This window comes from Columba livia, chromosome 21, assembly GCF_036013475.1.
Source record: "Columba livia isolate bColLiv1 breed racing homer chromosome 21, bColLiv1.pat.W.v2, whole genome shotgun sequence".
NCBI classification, from domain to species: Eukaryota; Metazoa; Chordata; class Aves; order Columbiformes; family Columbidae; genus Columba; species Columba livia.
In genome coordinates, this window is record NC_088622.1 from 3,389,630 (window position 1) to 3,403,808 (window position 14,179).

General features: G+C 43.9%; 2 protein-coding genes and 1 long non-coding RNA gene across 20 annotated transcripts in view; 2 read left to right on the top strand and 1 right to left on the bottom strand.

Annotated features, from left to right (window-relative positions):
* Positions 1-7,533, top strand: part of UBE4B (ubiquitination factor E4B) — a 35,886-nt gene extending 28,353 nt beyond the window's left edge. For all 5 annotated transcript variants that reach the window (XM_065037533.1, XM_065037534.1, XM_065037535.1 and 2 more), the window contains 7 exons: positions 490-616; positions 915-1,059; positions 2,147-2,281; positions 2,626-2,817; positions 5,104-5,278; positions 5,668-5,814; positions 6,220-7,533. In XM_065037533.1, coding sequence (XP_064893605.1) covers positions 490-616; positions 915-1,059; positions 2,147-2,281; positions 2,626-2,817; positions 5,104-5,278; positions 5,668-5,814; positions 6,220-6,281 — 983 coding nt within the window. In that variant the 3' untranslated portion in view covers positions 6,282-7,533. The remainder of the gene's footprint in view (positions 1-489; positions 617-914; positions 1,060-2,146; positions 2,282-2,625; positions 2,818-5,103; positions 5,279-5,667; positions 5,815-6,219) is intronic.
* Positions 6,974-11,872, bottom strand: LOC135575949 (uncharacterized). Its single transcript, XR_010467420.1, has 2 exons — positions 8,959-11,872; positions 6,974-8,176 (listed from the first exon to the last, which is right to left on the bottom strand). It is a non-coding gene; the product is annotated as an uncharacterized LOC135575949 (long non-coding RNA).
* A 12-nt stretch (positions 11,873-11,884) lies between these two features.
* KIF1B (kinesin family member 1B) overlaps positions 11,885-14,179 on the top strand; it is a 74,857-nt gene continuing 72,562 nt past the window's right edge. For 13 of the 14 annotated variants that reach the window (XM_065037518.1, XM_065037528.1, XM_065037523.1 and 10 more), the window contains exon 1: positions 11,885-12,240. The gene's annotated coding sequence lies outside the window, so the exon portion shown is untranslated. Of the gene's footprint in view, positions 12,241-14,042; positions 14,178-14,179 lie in introns of those variants that run through there. The other variant, XM_065037519.1, reaches the window with a different exon arrangement.

The window sequence follows — 14,179 nt, forward strand, 5'->3', positions numbered from 1 at the left end:
TCTGCAGCTGCCGTGCACTGACAACTAGCACCGTAGATTGGTGTGACAATTGCTTATGTGGTGGTTACATTGCAAACTGGAAGGCTTTTGTTTAAAGCTTCTGACTGGTTTTGCTAGTCCTGTAGATTCGGATGCTCAAAAGGGCTTTGCACCCATAGAAACAACTGGTTTTGCAGTATTCCCAGAGTTTTCTTATTATTGACATTTTAGACTGAGGGATGAAGGGCAGTGTGGAGTTGAACAGAACAGAAAGTTTTGCTTTCTGAGGGGTTTTCTTTGGAAATGAGGCCGGTTCTGGATTGGAAAATGGTCAGTGCTGCTTCTTTTGATGGGGATTAAAATGGAGACTTGTGAATGAGATGGAATTTCACCTCTTCAAGCCTGGTGCTTGAAACTTATCCCACTGGAGATAGGAGAGATTTGTATGGCAGGTGAATCCTGGTGGGAAAGACTTTTGATTTCAGCTCTGGGATCTCTTTTCTTTCTCAGATGTTGAACATACTGGAGCCACTAGCGAATTCTATGACAAGTTTACCATCCGCTACCACATCAGCACCATTTTCAAAAGCCTCTGGCAGAATATAGCTCACCATGGTACATTTATGGAAGAGTTCAAGTGAGTAAGAAGTTGTGTATGATGCCACTTACTGTCATGCAAGCTGCTCAGGCCATGACCTGAGGAGATCGTTACCAGTGGGAATGGGTGATGCTGCTTTCCATCGTATTTTAAATGGCAGCCCCTTCCAGTAAAACTGGAATGTTTCTAAACTGAGCTCTGGACACCACAATCACTTTGGCTTGGGGAATGGGATCATTATTCAAAAGATACAGTGCAGGAGGAGTGGTGCTGGGGTTGCAGTCTGCTCTGCACACCCGTCTACTCTGCCGTGATAACCGTGTTTCAATGTTTTCAGCTCTGGGAAGCAGTTTGTTCGCTACATCAACATGCTGATAAATGACACAACTTTCTTGCTGGATGAGAGTTTGGAGTCCCTAAAACGTATCCATGAAGTGCAAGAGGAGATGAAGAATAAAGAACAGTGGGACCTGCTGCCCAGGGTGAACAGAGCTGGTTTTCAAAGTGCCCTTTACTTATTTTGATTGTTTTTTTGTAATACGAGACCACTGAAAAAGCTTTTGAATAAGGGCCAGCACCAAAAAGCTGCTCAGGAGAAGCAGTTCTCGATGCTTTTTCCTGCTGCCACTATGGCCATGGTCACTCTGGATGCCATTCTGCAAAAAACATCGTTCTGTGTAGTTATGGTGTGGCTGGCAAAGAGCGTGGTATGAAGTGGAAATAGTAGAAAGCTTTAAATTACTGTGCACTTAATTCTAAGTGGAGAAATTGAGACTTTAACCTTCTTGAAGGAGGTTTTGGAAGATGCTCGCCAGTTGAATTGACTTGAAGGAATAGAAGCTTTTATTAATGCATTGATCCTGCATAAGTTCAATGCAGACAATTAGAGTCCTATACCCCAGACTTTGGCCCGATTAATAATTGTGTGTGCTGACCCACCAGTGTTAGGTATTTCTATTTTAAGGTTATTGATTAAAAAAAAAAAAAAAAGGTTGAAAAGAAAAGCTTTAAAGATCTTGTTTGTTAAGCTGATTCTGGTTTTTCTGGTTTGCTCTTCTGAAGCCTTTGTTCTGTCTGTGCTACTAGCAAGGTAAAGCCGTCACTGCAGTGACAAAACGAGCAGGTCCATCAGCTCCAGATTGTGCCAGCGTGGAATGTTTGCTACTTATGGTGATGCAGAGATCAGAGAGCAGCTCAATCGACTCTCAGATCCCACGCTGGGTTTGAAGTATTGGCATTTGGATGGAGAGGAAGCATATAACCCAGTTCTGCAGCTGGGAGGAGCAGTTACAGGGTGTAAACACTCAGTAACCGTGGAGTCTTGTGATGGCATTTCCATTCATTTGTAGTGTTGCAGAATTCTGGAAAATCAGCGCAGATTTTTCTTTAGTATTAGGTAGTGAAAGTGAGCTGTACCCTAAATGAAAAAATGTGTTATATCTGGATTGAAATCGCAGCCTGTTCTTCTGTCTGTCTAGATCCTGTGAGCATTACGGCTCTTAAGGTTTTGACTGGTGATGACGTAGGGAATTCTGCTGTACTCGTGACCAGTGGATGTTTCTTTTCCAGGATCAGCAGCAGGCCCGGCAATCGCAGCTGGCTCAGGATGAGCGTGTGTCTCGTTCATATCTCGCCCTGGCAACAGAAACTGTTGATATGTTCCATATCCTTACCAAGCAGGTTCAAAAGCCTTTTCTCAGACCTGTAAGTCCTACTATTTATTTTGGTTTCTAGCTTCTTTAACATCTCTGCTGTTGGATAATATCCTGGAAATGTTTGGTAGCCATTTGTCTCTATTCTTCACCCCTTTCTTCAGCTGGTGAAGTTATTTGACATTAGGAGCATTACCCGAGTCACTGAGATGGTGTGATCCTTCTAGACAGGAGCAGTCTGCATTATTGTTTTTTAATGGAAAGCATGCACAAAGAAAAGACACTTGCAAAATGATAATTTTATTAGTTAATAATTCCTGCTATGTGTAAATGTAGGGATAATCTTCTTGATCACTGCCTTCATGCTGTGATCTGTGTTCTACTGTGATCTCCTAGGAACTTGGACCGCGATTGGCTGCTATGTTGAACTTTAACTTACAGCAACTGTGTGGCCCCAAGTGCCGCGACCTGAAAGTCGAAAACCCTGAGAAATACGGGTTTGAACCAAAGAAGCTGTTGGACCAACTGACCGACATTTACCTACAGCTGGATTGTGCTCGCTTTGCTAAAGCAATTGCTGATGATCAGGTGAGCTCCAAAGGGATGAGAGGGAAGGGCCCAAGCACTCTGGACAAAAAGGAATGTGCAGAGTCCTCTAGAAGATTGGATCTGCAGAATACTCCAGAAGATTCTTACTCATACCCAGTTTCTGTCACAGATACCTGCAATTAGTTTGCTTTCAGCAGATCATCTTTGTTCCTGTCCTGTCTGTTCTCCGTAGATGGGTGTGTTTTCAAAGTGTTTTGCAAATCTATAGACACACATAAACACCTATAGCACTTCACACCCATAGGAAATTGCCTGGGCATTAATTGCTTATTAGCTACAGGCTCATTGTAAATGAGCAGAAGTACTTTGTCCTAATTTTGCAGGTGGGAAAACTGCAGCATACAAAGAGTTTGGACTCTCCCCTTCCTCATCAGTAACACACGAAACAGGCAGAGCTGGGACTGAGAATTGGAGCCTCGTTTAGCAATCCAAATTTCCTTCTCTAGACCAAGAGTTTCCAAACTGTATTCCTTTTTATATCACTTTATTAGAAGGCTGTGTAATAAACTGGCAAAATACAACATACGTGGGACAATTCCTCATAGTGGCCCTCAGGGCAGAATGTAGATAAGCTATCCCTTGCCTCTGGGTTCTTGTAAAGTTGTCAAGCTACTGAATCTTGTCTCTCTGAGCCTGTGTCTTGTAAGACAAACTTCAAAATCTAGAGGACGAAAATGTTTTCAATAGCTACTTGAAATTCTAGTGGAAGGATATGGTTTACAATACATGAAGCTGTATTAGTATGTCTAGTGAAGCAGAGGTATCTAAGTGATTCGTGGCCTTTTTTTCTGTAATTATCTAAGTTCTGATAATTGCAGATAATACCAGTAACACTTCTGAAGCAGACCTTATGCGTTTGCATAAGTATAATTAGCATGCAGTATATTTTTTTTTATGCTGTTCAGTTTCTATTCCAGTGGGAATGTTATCCGTCATTAGTTATCGATGCTAGCCACAGCAAAGTACACAGCAATGACATGGAGCTTAAAAGGAAAGAAGCCTGTTGGTGTGGGAACTGGAATAAAGCTTAATTAACAAAGTGGCCCTTCATAAAAAGGGAAGGAGCGACCAGTATCTTGGAAACTCTCAATGGCAGGAGAGAAGCACCAAGGAAATGCCCAGTTGGTTAATGGCTACTGGTGTTAGGAGAAAAAAACAAACTAAAGCAAACAAAAAGTTGCTTGACCCTGGCAGGGTCTCTCTAGAGCCTTCTGATCCGTCTCCCATTTGCAAATCCGAGCACGTATTAGAAGGAATCCGAAAACATTTATAAAGCCCTGGGCATGTTGCCACAGTTCTGGTCTCCTCTGTGGACTAGAAAGGAGTTTGGGTGGGCGCTGTGTGTCCTCGGGAGTGAATGGTGTTTCTTGGTGTGATATAGGATAATGTGGATGAAAGGAGGGCTGTGTTGAACACTTTAAAATCCCCAAGGAAAACAGAAATCTGCGAGACTTGGTGTGTTTTGTTTTGTCATTTCATTCAGCCTTGTGCTGCAGCGTAAGTAACAGTTTGTATTAAAAGGCTTATATCAAAACATGGCATTGTGAACTTAAAATGCCGCCTTTCGAACATAAGCAGCTTTCAGAAGTCCGCGCCTTTCTTTTTTTACATGAAAGCAATGCCTGCTTCAGCTGGAACTACAGGATGTGCGTTTGCTCTCTGGATCTCGTACTGTGTAGCTGTACAGTTCTTACTGCACTGGCTGGCAAGTTTCCAGCAAGCATTGGCTCCCTCCGAGCTGCCTTGACTATTTTTGCAACATCACGGGGTGGGTTTTGTGTTTGTTTTTGTTTGGGTCAGGAGAAGAAATCGCCTCTTTCCCAGTGCTGCCTTGCACATGATCGGAAAAGTTAAGAAATAAAAAGAATAAATTAATTTAATGCTCTATTTTCAGGCAAGGCTTGTGAGAACAAGAGTCCAGGCAGGAGTGGCAAGATGGATGTTTTGAATAAGGAACAGTTCCAGTAATTATAGTCAGCCTCTCCAAGTGTCCTACTCATTTTAATTAGGGGATGTTGCCTGAACATGAACAGTTCTACAGTAGTAATGACCAGTAAAATAGCATAAGTCTACCCCGAAGTCGACATTGTGGTGCTAGATGAAATGTGATCCACATGCTGCTTTTCCATCTGACGTAACGCTGAGGTTTCATTGATCCCTCCTGAAGTTTTAAAAATGCATTAAAAGATCGTTAGAATGTTGATTTTTATGGCACGTTAGGATACAACAGCTCAGCAAAGTGGTGGTTTTCTGCTGTGCTTGCAGAGGTCCTACAGCAAAGAGCTCTTTGAGGAGGTGATCTCCAAGATGAGAAAGGCCGGCATCAAGTCCACCATAGCAATAGAGAAATTCAAACTGCTGGCCGAGAAAGTGGAGGAAATCGTTGCCAAGAACGCCCGTGCGGAAATTGATTACAGCGATGCTCCGGATGAATTCAGAGGCAAGTTGAGTTCTCTAAATACTGACTTCTTAGGAGTAGAGGGATTTGTTACATTGATTATAAATATGAGTATATATTAATAGAAAGTGTATGTGTTGTTTATGCAGCCTTGCATCCTGCTCTCTTTCAATTAAATGGTTAAATATAGAGAGCTACAAGTTTCTTTAGTTTTTTCCTGGGACTATACTATCTAGTCGTATCCATGTTTCGCTTACATGTACTTTAAAACAGCAAAAAAAATAAAGTCCACTGCTCATTTTAACCATTTCCAGTAACTTCAGCAATACCCCTGATTGGGGACCCTGAATGTCAGTTCTGCACTGTCACTGTATGTGCAGATAAAATTTGTAGCTATTGTCTTCAATTCAATGAGATCCTTGTGCCCCCAGATCCGCTGATGGACACTCTGATGACTGATCCTGTCAGGCTGCCGTCCGGAACCATCATGGACAGGTCCATCATCCTGAGGCACCTGCTGAACTCTGCCACCGATCCTTTCAATCGCCAGATGCTGACAGAAAATATGCTGGAACCAGGTAGCGGTTTAAAAGTGTTTAGCGATGGGACCGTTGGCTGGGGAAGCAATTTGTGTGCAGTTTATTCTGTGTGCTTTCGGAAGATGGTGTTGAGGCCTTAGCAGAGAGAACCGTTCTTTCATTTCAGTTAATTCCATCTGTTTTCCCTTTTTCTGGGGGAAAAACCCCACACACTGGCCTTTGTAACTACTGGGCTAAAGGATATTGTTATGGTAGGTAAATAAGGATTTACTCAAAGCTGTTCAGAAAATGATGTTGATAGAGGAAAAAAATAGTAGTAGATATTCCTGATCAAATTTCTCGAAAAGGAATTGTTACTGGTCATAAGGAGCTTTGCTATGGTAGCAGTATAAAATATTTAACTGCTAAATTAATCGTTCTTTTTTCTCTTCTTTACATTATTAGTGCCAGAACTTAAAGAGCAAATCCAAGCCTGGATGAGAGACAAGCAGAACGCTGACCATTAAAGATTCCCTTGCCGTGCACACTGACACCCGCGGGAGCGCAGGGCGTGGGCTGTTCTGGCCAGCGGAGCCGTTTCCCTTTGAGCCGCTGGGCTCAGCGCGGCCGCGGGCGCTGACTCGAGCAGTGACCCCCGCGTGCGGACCAGGAGAAACGCGGCTTAATTCTTGTACATATATTTAAGTGATAACGATGGTCAATAACATGGAGGACAAGCTAGGAAGTTGCTTATGTTACAAAACTGTCCTTCAATATGTCACATTTTGGAGTTTTTACAGCTGGATTATTTTAGCAAAGATGAATGGATCAGGGCAGCATCCCTTCAACCTTATTTTTTACAGCCAGATATCCGTTAATTTGATTGTGGTTAGAACCTTGGACATTTTGCTGCTAAAGTAACTTTTTCCTCTTTCCCTCCTTTCTTCCTCTTCCACCCGTCAAACCTGCACTGCTGTCTTCTTTTCTTTTTTTTTGTAATGCAAAAAAAAATCCCTGTGAAAATCAAAATCGCTCCCCTGCCCTCAAAAAGAACATATTCTGTGCGATAACTGTGCCTGCAACAAAGCGTTCATCTTGGGATCGTATTTTTATATTACACATATTTGCGTATTTGGGCTTTAATTGGTGTTAGACACAAGGATAACTTGAACAAAGCAAAGATTTCACACGTGGATTTTAATTTCCGTTCTTTGAAATGTCTCTTTTTTCTTTACGTTGCTCTAGATGATCTGGTATTTCTGAAAAGCCTTGAGATAGAAGCGTGTTAAAACAGCTGCCACGAATAAGATGCTTGGGAATACCAGGATCTCAGTGACTTTTAACAAACAAAATCCGTTCTTTTAATGCTGCAGATATGATACGTGCTACATGACAGTTCTGAGCCATTAGAGCTTGTCCGCAGAGAGCAGATCCTTTTATTCTTAGAGGCTGCAGTTTGGGGCAGGGTTCATTTTTTTATGTTGCGTACCAATTTGTATCCATGGCTTGGCCTTACCAAAGCAGAAAGGGTGCAGGAAATGTACAATTACATTTTTAAAAAAAAACTTAAAAAAAAAAAATATTCGCAAACATTTTTGTATTACTGCCCCCTGCATACGATACTTGAATTTCCTTTTTAAAAAGGATTTGAAACCACAGTGTTTTAAAATTAAGTCTGAAAAAAAAAAGGTTGTTTTTCTTTTATTTGTTTTTCGCTGTGTCTTCTGTTCAATTCCTGACTCTCTTGAACTACAATAAATGATACACACTCGCACAAAATGTTTCCTTTGTCTTTCCTTTAAGTGTGTCAGTGACAGTATAAAAAAATCAAGTGTTCGGGTTTGCAATCTGGAGATAACTTAGGAAATTATGTGAAAAATTTCTGTGCACACAGATAACAGTAATACTCCAAACTAATGAATGTTCCCAAGTGGTGACTCTTACACCTATTAATAGCTACGTGGCAGTTGGTGACGGGGTCCAGGGGGAATTGTGGTGAGGTTATATATAATCCAGTGCTGACCTTTGAGATGTGCAAGTAATTCCACATTAAAATGTGAAGATGTAGTGGGGTTTTTGTTGTGGTTGTTTGTTTTGTGGCGGGGGTTGTTTGGGTTTTTTTGGCGCTGGTGTCCCCCCATACCTTTGTTTTCCCCAAGGGTGGGAGGAATATTCCGAAGTTTGTGTCTGCACGGGCTGTTGGAACAGAGCAGCTTGTTTGTTGGCTGGTTTTAGTTCCTTAACCTCCACTCCTTCCACCAATTCAAATCCCCCTCTCTTTCCCTCTTTAAACGTCACGGAGCCAAGGCCGCTGCGCTTCTCTGCAAGCTGTTGTCCAGCATCCAAATCCATCGTGGTTTCGGAACACGTTACACGGGTATGCAGGGCGCTGCAACTGCTACCGTTTCATTATGGCTTTCTTCTGGAAGTTAACATACAGTTTTATTGACAGATGGAAGAAATGCTTGCTTCTAATTTTCCTCAGCTATTACAAATTAGATACACCACCGCTCTTTGTGAATAAGGATGCCATGGAAACAATGAGCAGTCTTATGAGAAGAGCGCAAGCAGGAATAATCCACCCTTGAATTAAAAAATGCTGGCTGCTTAAGTGTATCCTGTACTGGGCTCGAGATCCGCTATTCTTAAATAGTTCTTGATGTTTCACATTTGGACTGTTTTAAATTCACAGCCCTCTTGGATATTAGTTATATGTTTTGCCAGAAAATCAGTAGGGAAATAGCTCTTAATACAAGTATGAAATGAAAATCCTATTTTCTTTTATTCCCTTGTACCAACTGAACAGCTTGTTTGAACAAATTGACGATGTTTCTCTTAACCTTGTCTAACAGGAGCAAACAGAAATATGTACATTTGGTATAGGATGTATTAATGAAGACAATGCCCTTCAGAATCTGAATTTATATTTATTCTGCCATCGTATCAGACCTTGACCAGAAGAATATAAATAGCAAAGTGCACAGGGAGCTCTTTAGTCTAATTATGGCATACATTTATCACATGAAAGTGTTATCAGTGCGGGCATTGCAGAAGACACGGAGGCTGATGTTAAGTGGCTAAAACAATTTTATCTGGAGTACTACCAAGTATTTCAAAGGGGAGAGCGTTTGTCTAAATTCACACAAATTCAGCATTCATGGTCAGAATAATGAAATGTATTTTAATACATGCAACTGAAAGTACCGTTATATTGCTGTCTTCTGGGTACAAAAGTGAATCAACCCCCTGTCTTTCAGGGGATAATCGACATTGGAGGAACTGAAAAGGAAAGCCGAAGTTAGTATTGGATTAAGAATAAATCTCCCACGAAAGCGTATCGGCTGTGTGACAATTCTTAGTTTAATGTGTTTAATACCACCTGCAGTTATTTGTTATTTCCCCTCCCCCTACTAACATGCCATTTACCTTTTTCAATACAATTGTAACCTTATATACAGAGACTTTAATATAAAGAACACAAGCTATCAATTGATCAAATTATCTTTGATGTTTATGTGTATCTGCGGGATCTGAATAGCTTTGAGCTGTGATTTCCTCATCGCAGGAACTTCCATCAATGTCGCAAAACGTGCTTTTCTTGGAAAATGCGAAGTTACAAGACCGTCTCTGGTCTTTACTTGCCCTCTGGTTACGTGACTGGAGAAATTACAGGGGCGAGCTCTGACGTGGATAGCAATAGAGTTCAGTACAATTGATTCTATTATATCACAATTTACACTTGCAGAATAGCACAATTTACATCTCTGTGAACTCTTCCCTGCTGGCAGCAAGGACAGCTGAATGATATCACAGTGATTGCAGTACCCAACTGCATTTATTTGTACTATAAATGCAATAAATTTTTCACAGTCCTACTTGCTCTCTTTTTTCTGGTACAATAATGTTGAATAACTTACCTTGTGGTGAGGATCTTCATTATGTGAATATTTTATTGAAAAATAATGTCTAAATTCTAGTTGTAAAGACAGACACTTGTAGAAAATTGGATCTGTTTCTGCTGTTTTGCAGGGTTATATGGTATTTGTCAGAAACATGTAAAGGAATAAGAATGGTCCCTTTCCTATAAGGGAATGAACGCTCATTTTTTCTAAACAGGATTCACGGGCAGAACATTGCACTAGAATTCCACTTTGGTACATATTTTAGCAAGTTAATTCCACATTACCCAAGGAGACCTGACTTTCAAAAATGACACTGAGAAGGCAAGTCTACCTGAATTGACATAAAATGCCTAAATTCTATAATTAAAAAGGCATCACAAGCAGCTAGCCCAGGCCCGCCTTCATACCCGACCACCTTTCACCTCCATACTTGGCTATTTAAAGAGCAATTTTCCTCCGCCTCCCTTTGCCGTGAGTGATCTCCCAGACGCTACACAGCACGCGTCATGTGCTCGTTACCATTTTCTTTCTCAACATACAGCTCGACTTTCTCTGAGCACTTCTAGCAGATTTTTCAAGACTCTGTAAACAAAAAGCGAATTATCATCCTGGAACTATTTGGTGTGAGTATCCTCCAAACTTAGACATAAGACAGTGATGCAGGAACTGCTGTTCCTAAGAGACACGACACAAACTTTGCTGAAGTGGAATCAATCCCCTTGTCTGGTAGCACACAGGACTGCAGCACACACCCAGTATTTTGACAGCTGGCAGCGCATTTCGAAATAGGTTTTGTTGTTTTTTAGAGAAACTGGAACTGACCTCATTCCACATGGCCCTAGGTTGATGTTAGCACGGTTACATCACGCTAAAAACCACCAAATCGTATGGCGCATCAATAGGAAGTCTTCCAAAGTTCGAATAATGGCATTTTCTAGATCATCTGAAAGCCACCTGGTTTTGCTGCGTTGGTTCTGCACTTTTATTTCCCTACAACCCGCTGTTCAGCCCTATATCGTTGGGCTTTTGCATTCACAGGCACAACTGCAGGTGATATGTACACACCATTAGATTGGCAAGGGGAAAAAAAATAAATCGCAATTCACCAAACAGAAAGTAACCAATACCTCACTCTCCCAAAAACCTGACAGTGACGGGCAACGAGAGAGACACGGCCAAATTTATATAGTTAACAGACGGGGCCTGGGAACAAAAGTAAAGCTCGTTCTGAAAGCAGACATCTCAGGTCCCAACTGTTCTCAACAGCTGAAATGCAATTTGTATATGATGGTGTGTGTGTGGAAAATATGTAATTAAGGTATTTCATGTAGTATTATTTTCTTTAAGATGGTTATAAGATTAAACACAAGCCTATTTCTAACAGTAGAAATGACGAAAGTATTACTTGAAAGGAGGAACTTTACAGCTGGTTATTGCCACACACACAAAAAAAACCTGGAAGTACAAGAGCTAATACAACACTATTGACAAAACAATTTAATCACATATATGACACATTACGAGATCTAAAAAAAACCAAAAAACCAAAAAAACAAAAGAACGTTTTGAAGGGGGGAAAATTAATCCCTCCCCTCTGACTTATCATCTTTAGGCCTCGTTTAAGACTCAAAATCCTGCTGAACCCCCCTGAAGCTGGCCGGGAGCTGGCGAATTCGCTGCTCCAGCCGCCGTGTCTGGGCAGGCAGCCACGCCTACCCGCTCACGGGCCCCTGGAGCCGGGGCGCTCACCAGCCGCGCACATTAAAAGGCTTTTTTTAGTCACAAGTGCTCAATCTCTGCTCACGTCTTTGGTTACGACACACGCCGCCCACGGGCGCGCAGGCAAGTCCGCCGCTACCTCAGAGGCGCGCACGCACACACCACGGCGGAGCGGTGATAGGGCTAAGGTGTCCTACTGCCGCTCGCTATAGGTTAAAAAAGGGACGACGCGGGCTCCGTCCCGAGTTTTGATTGGCCAGGGATGGAGAAGACCCGATTCCCCGTAACCCCAGGGCTCGGCGGAGGGATTGACTCACGGGGAAGAGTGAGAATCGTCATTGCGGACGGACATTCCCGAGCTGTGATTAGTGGACGCCTGTGTCAGCCTGTGATTGGCACGGCGGGAGGCGGGCACGCGCCGACTCCGCGCCTGACGATTGGTCACATGTAGGGAGGAGGGAGAGCCGAAGCGCGGCTATTGGCCAGACGGACGCTCCGCCCCCTGCGGAGGCGGGCTCGGAGCTGCGGGATCCTGTCAGTGTGGGAGCGGCGCTGTGGCGAGCGCATCTTTGCGTTCGTTCTTCCCGGCGCGGCCTTTCTCTTTCTTCCCTCCCCCTTTCTCCCCTCCCTCCTTCCCTCCCTCGCCCTTCCCGCTTCCTTCCTGCTCCCTTCCTGGCGGCGGGGGCGGGGGGGGTGTCTCCCAGCCTCGGTGGAGGCGGCGAAGCGTGATGGCGACGGCCGGGCTCTTCTGTTTTCTCCGCCCCGCGCTGCGCTGTTTCTCCGGCCCCGCCGCCTTCCCTAGCTGCTGACAACGCCGGCGGCCCCGCACTACGCGCGTTCTGCGGACCCCCCCGCCCAGCCCCAGGTGAGGGGCGGCTTGTGCTGAGGGAACTCGCCCCGACGGCGGTCGGGAGGGGAGCGGGGGGGAACGGCTCGGTGCTGGGGCGGGGGGGGTGGATGCCGTAATGCGGTGGGGGAGGCGGCGGTTGCTGGTTTACGCAGCTCTTGGGCAGCGGGAACGTGGCGGGCGCCGCGGGTGGGATGGGGCCTGCGGGGTGGAGGAGGCAGCGCTGGCAGGACTGGGTGCCCGGCAATGGAAGGGCAGCGACACAAGGGCGTGGGGCCCGACCCGGCCTTTCCTCGTCCGCATCTGCCCGGTGCGTTTGCTGGTCCCCCGGGACGCTTCCTTCCCCTTTCCCCCAGGCGCTCCAGCCACGGCGGGGCCGCCGCTTCTCCTCGTCGTGGGGGTCGGGAATACCGCCGCATTTCGCCGTCTTTTCTCTCCTTTCTAGCCCAGGCGAGGTGGAGGCGATAATTGCTTGTTCAGGAGGGCGGTGTAGTCCCTCAGCCAGCTGGAAGATGCAAGGATGTGAAAGGATTGTGGTTTTCAGGGTGGTTTCCCTGGACCTGTCGGCCGTGGATGTGTCCATGGGTTCGGTACAGCACAATTACCCGGGCAGCCATGTTGGGAGGATGAGCTGACAATCCGCTGAGCTCAGGCGGGAGATGGGATGACAGGCCTGGTAGCTCTGGGGTCATGGGCAGAATATGGGTGTTAAACCGAGGTTGCAGAGCTAGAATTCACCAGAAACAGGTGGTGGGTTTGCATTTGTTCTCTGAAATGTAAAATCTCAGATTTTTGAAATATATTTGTCTCCACTTCCAGCTTCTTATTACTTCAGTTCTCTTTGTTATTGCGCAATCCAGTACATTGGTGTGTTGACAAGTAGAGATACGCTTATATGATCAGGCTTTTGGTGCATTGCCAAGTTCTAAACCACTCTTTTATCTGGCACCTTCACTTAGTACAAAGATAGCAATTCATAGTGTGTGAGTTCAGCTGATACATCAGACAGTCATCACAACCTGATCCTTAGTGGAGGACCTAAAATTGGATTCACTCTGGTCCTCTTGTTCGTCAACCCCTGCTGCTCTGAACAGCTGTTTTGCTAACTTTCCATATACTAATCTCTGTCCTTGTTCGTTTTCTTGTGGCTGTCCTAGCCAAGGGTGGTAGCTTTTTACTAGGCCTTGATGGCATTTTGATTTTAATCTATATTATGGCTTTTGAGTCTGTTTAACTTCGGTACTGACAGTATCCTGAATTGTGGATATCCTGGATAGTTTGCTGCCAACTAAAGTGCCCCATCATTTGATGTCGTGGGATTTGACCAAGTATTTTGACAATGAAGATGGATTTACTGGTGAACATTTGCAGAAGATAGTAATATTTACCTTGAAGGCAGTAGTTTTTTATCATCTTCTTCCTTACAGAGTAGTATGTCCTTTAATCACTAAATATACAAGTAGATGATTAGTGTTATTTCCTTTGAGAAGAAGACTTTCTCAGGACTGCCAGGGGTTCTGTAAGGTTGTTGTGTACACCCTTTTCTCTGGAATGGTGTGTATTGAAAGTCAGTGTGATATGGCCCATCACACTTGAGTCAGTTTTAATATTATTACTAATGGATTGTGGCAGCAAGACAACCTGGATATGTAGTATATGGCAGCTAGCTCCTGCTGAAATCTAAGTAGCTGTATTAGTGCTAAAATTATCTTTGTTAGCTTGAGCCAAACACATGTTGCAACCGTATCTTCACCTTGGTGTTCATGTTCCCACTTTCTGGGAAGAAAAGCAAATAATGAAAATGAATCTGTTTGTACTCTTCAAAAGAATTGCTTCACATGACAGAAACTTTTGACTAGGAGGACAGCGTACAGGTACTGTTAAGTGTATTTCCAGTTCCGTCTTTGAAGTGACAGCTTTTGGGACAGGCTATGATTGCGGAGCAGATATTGAAGGT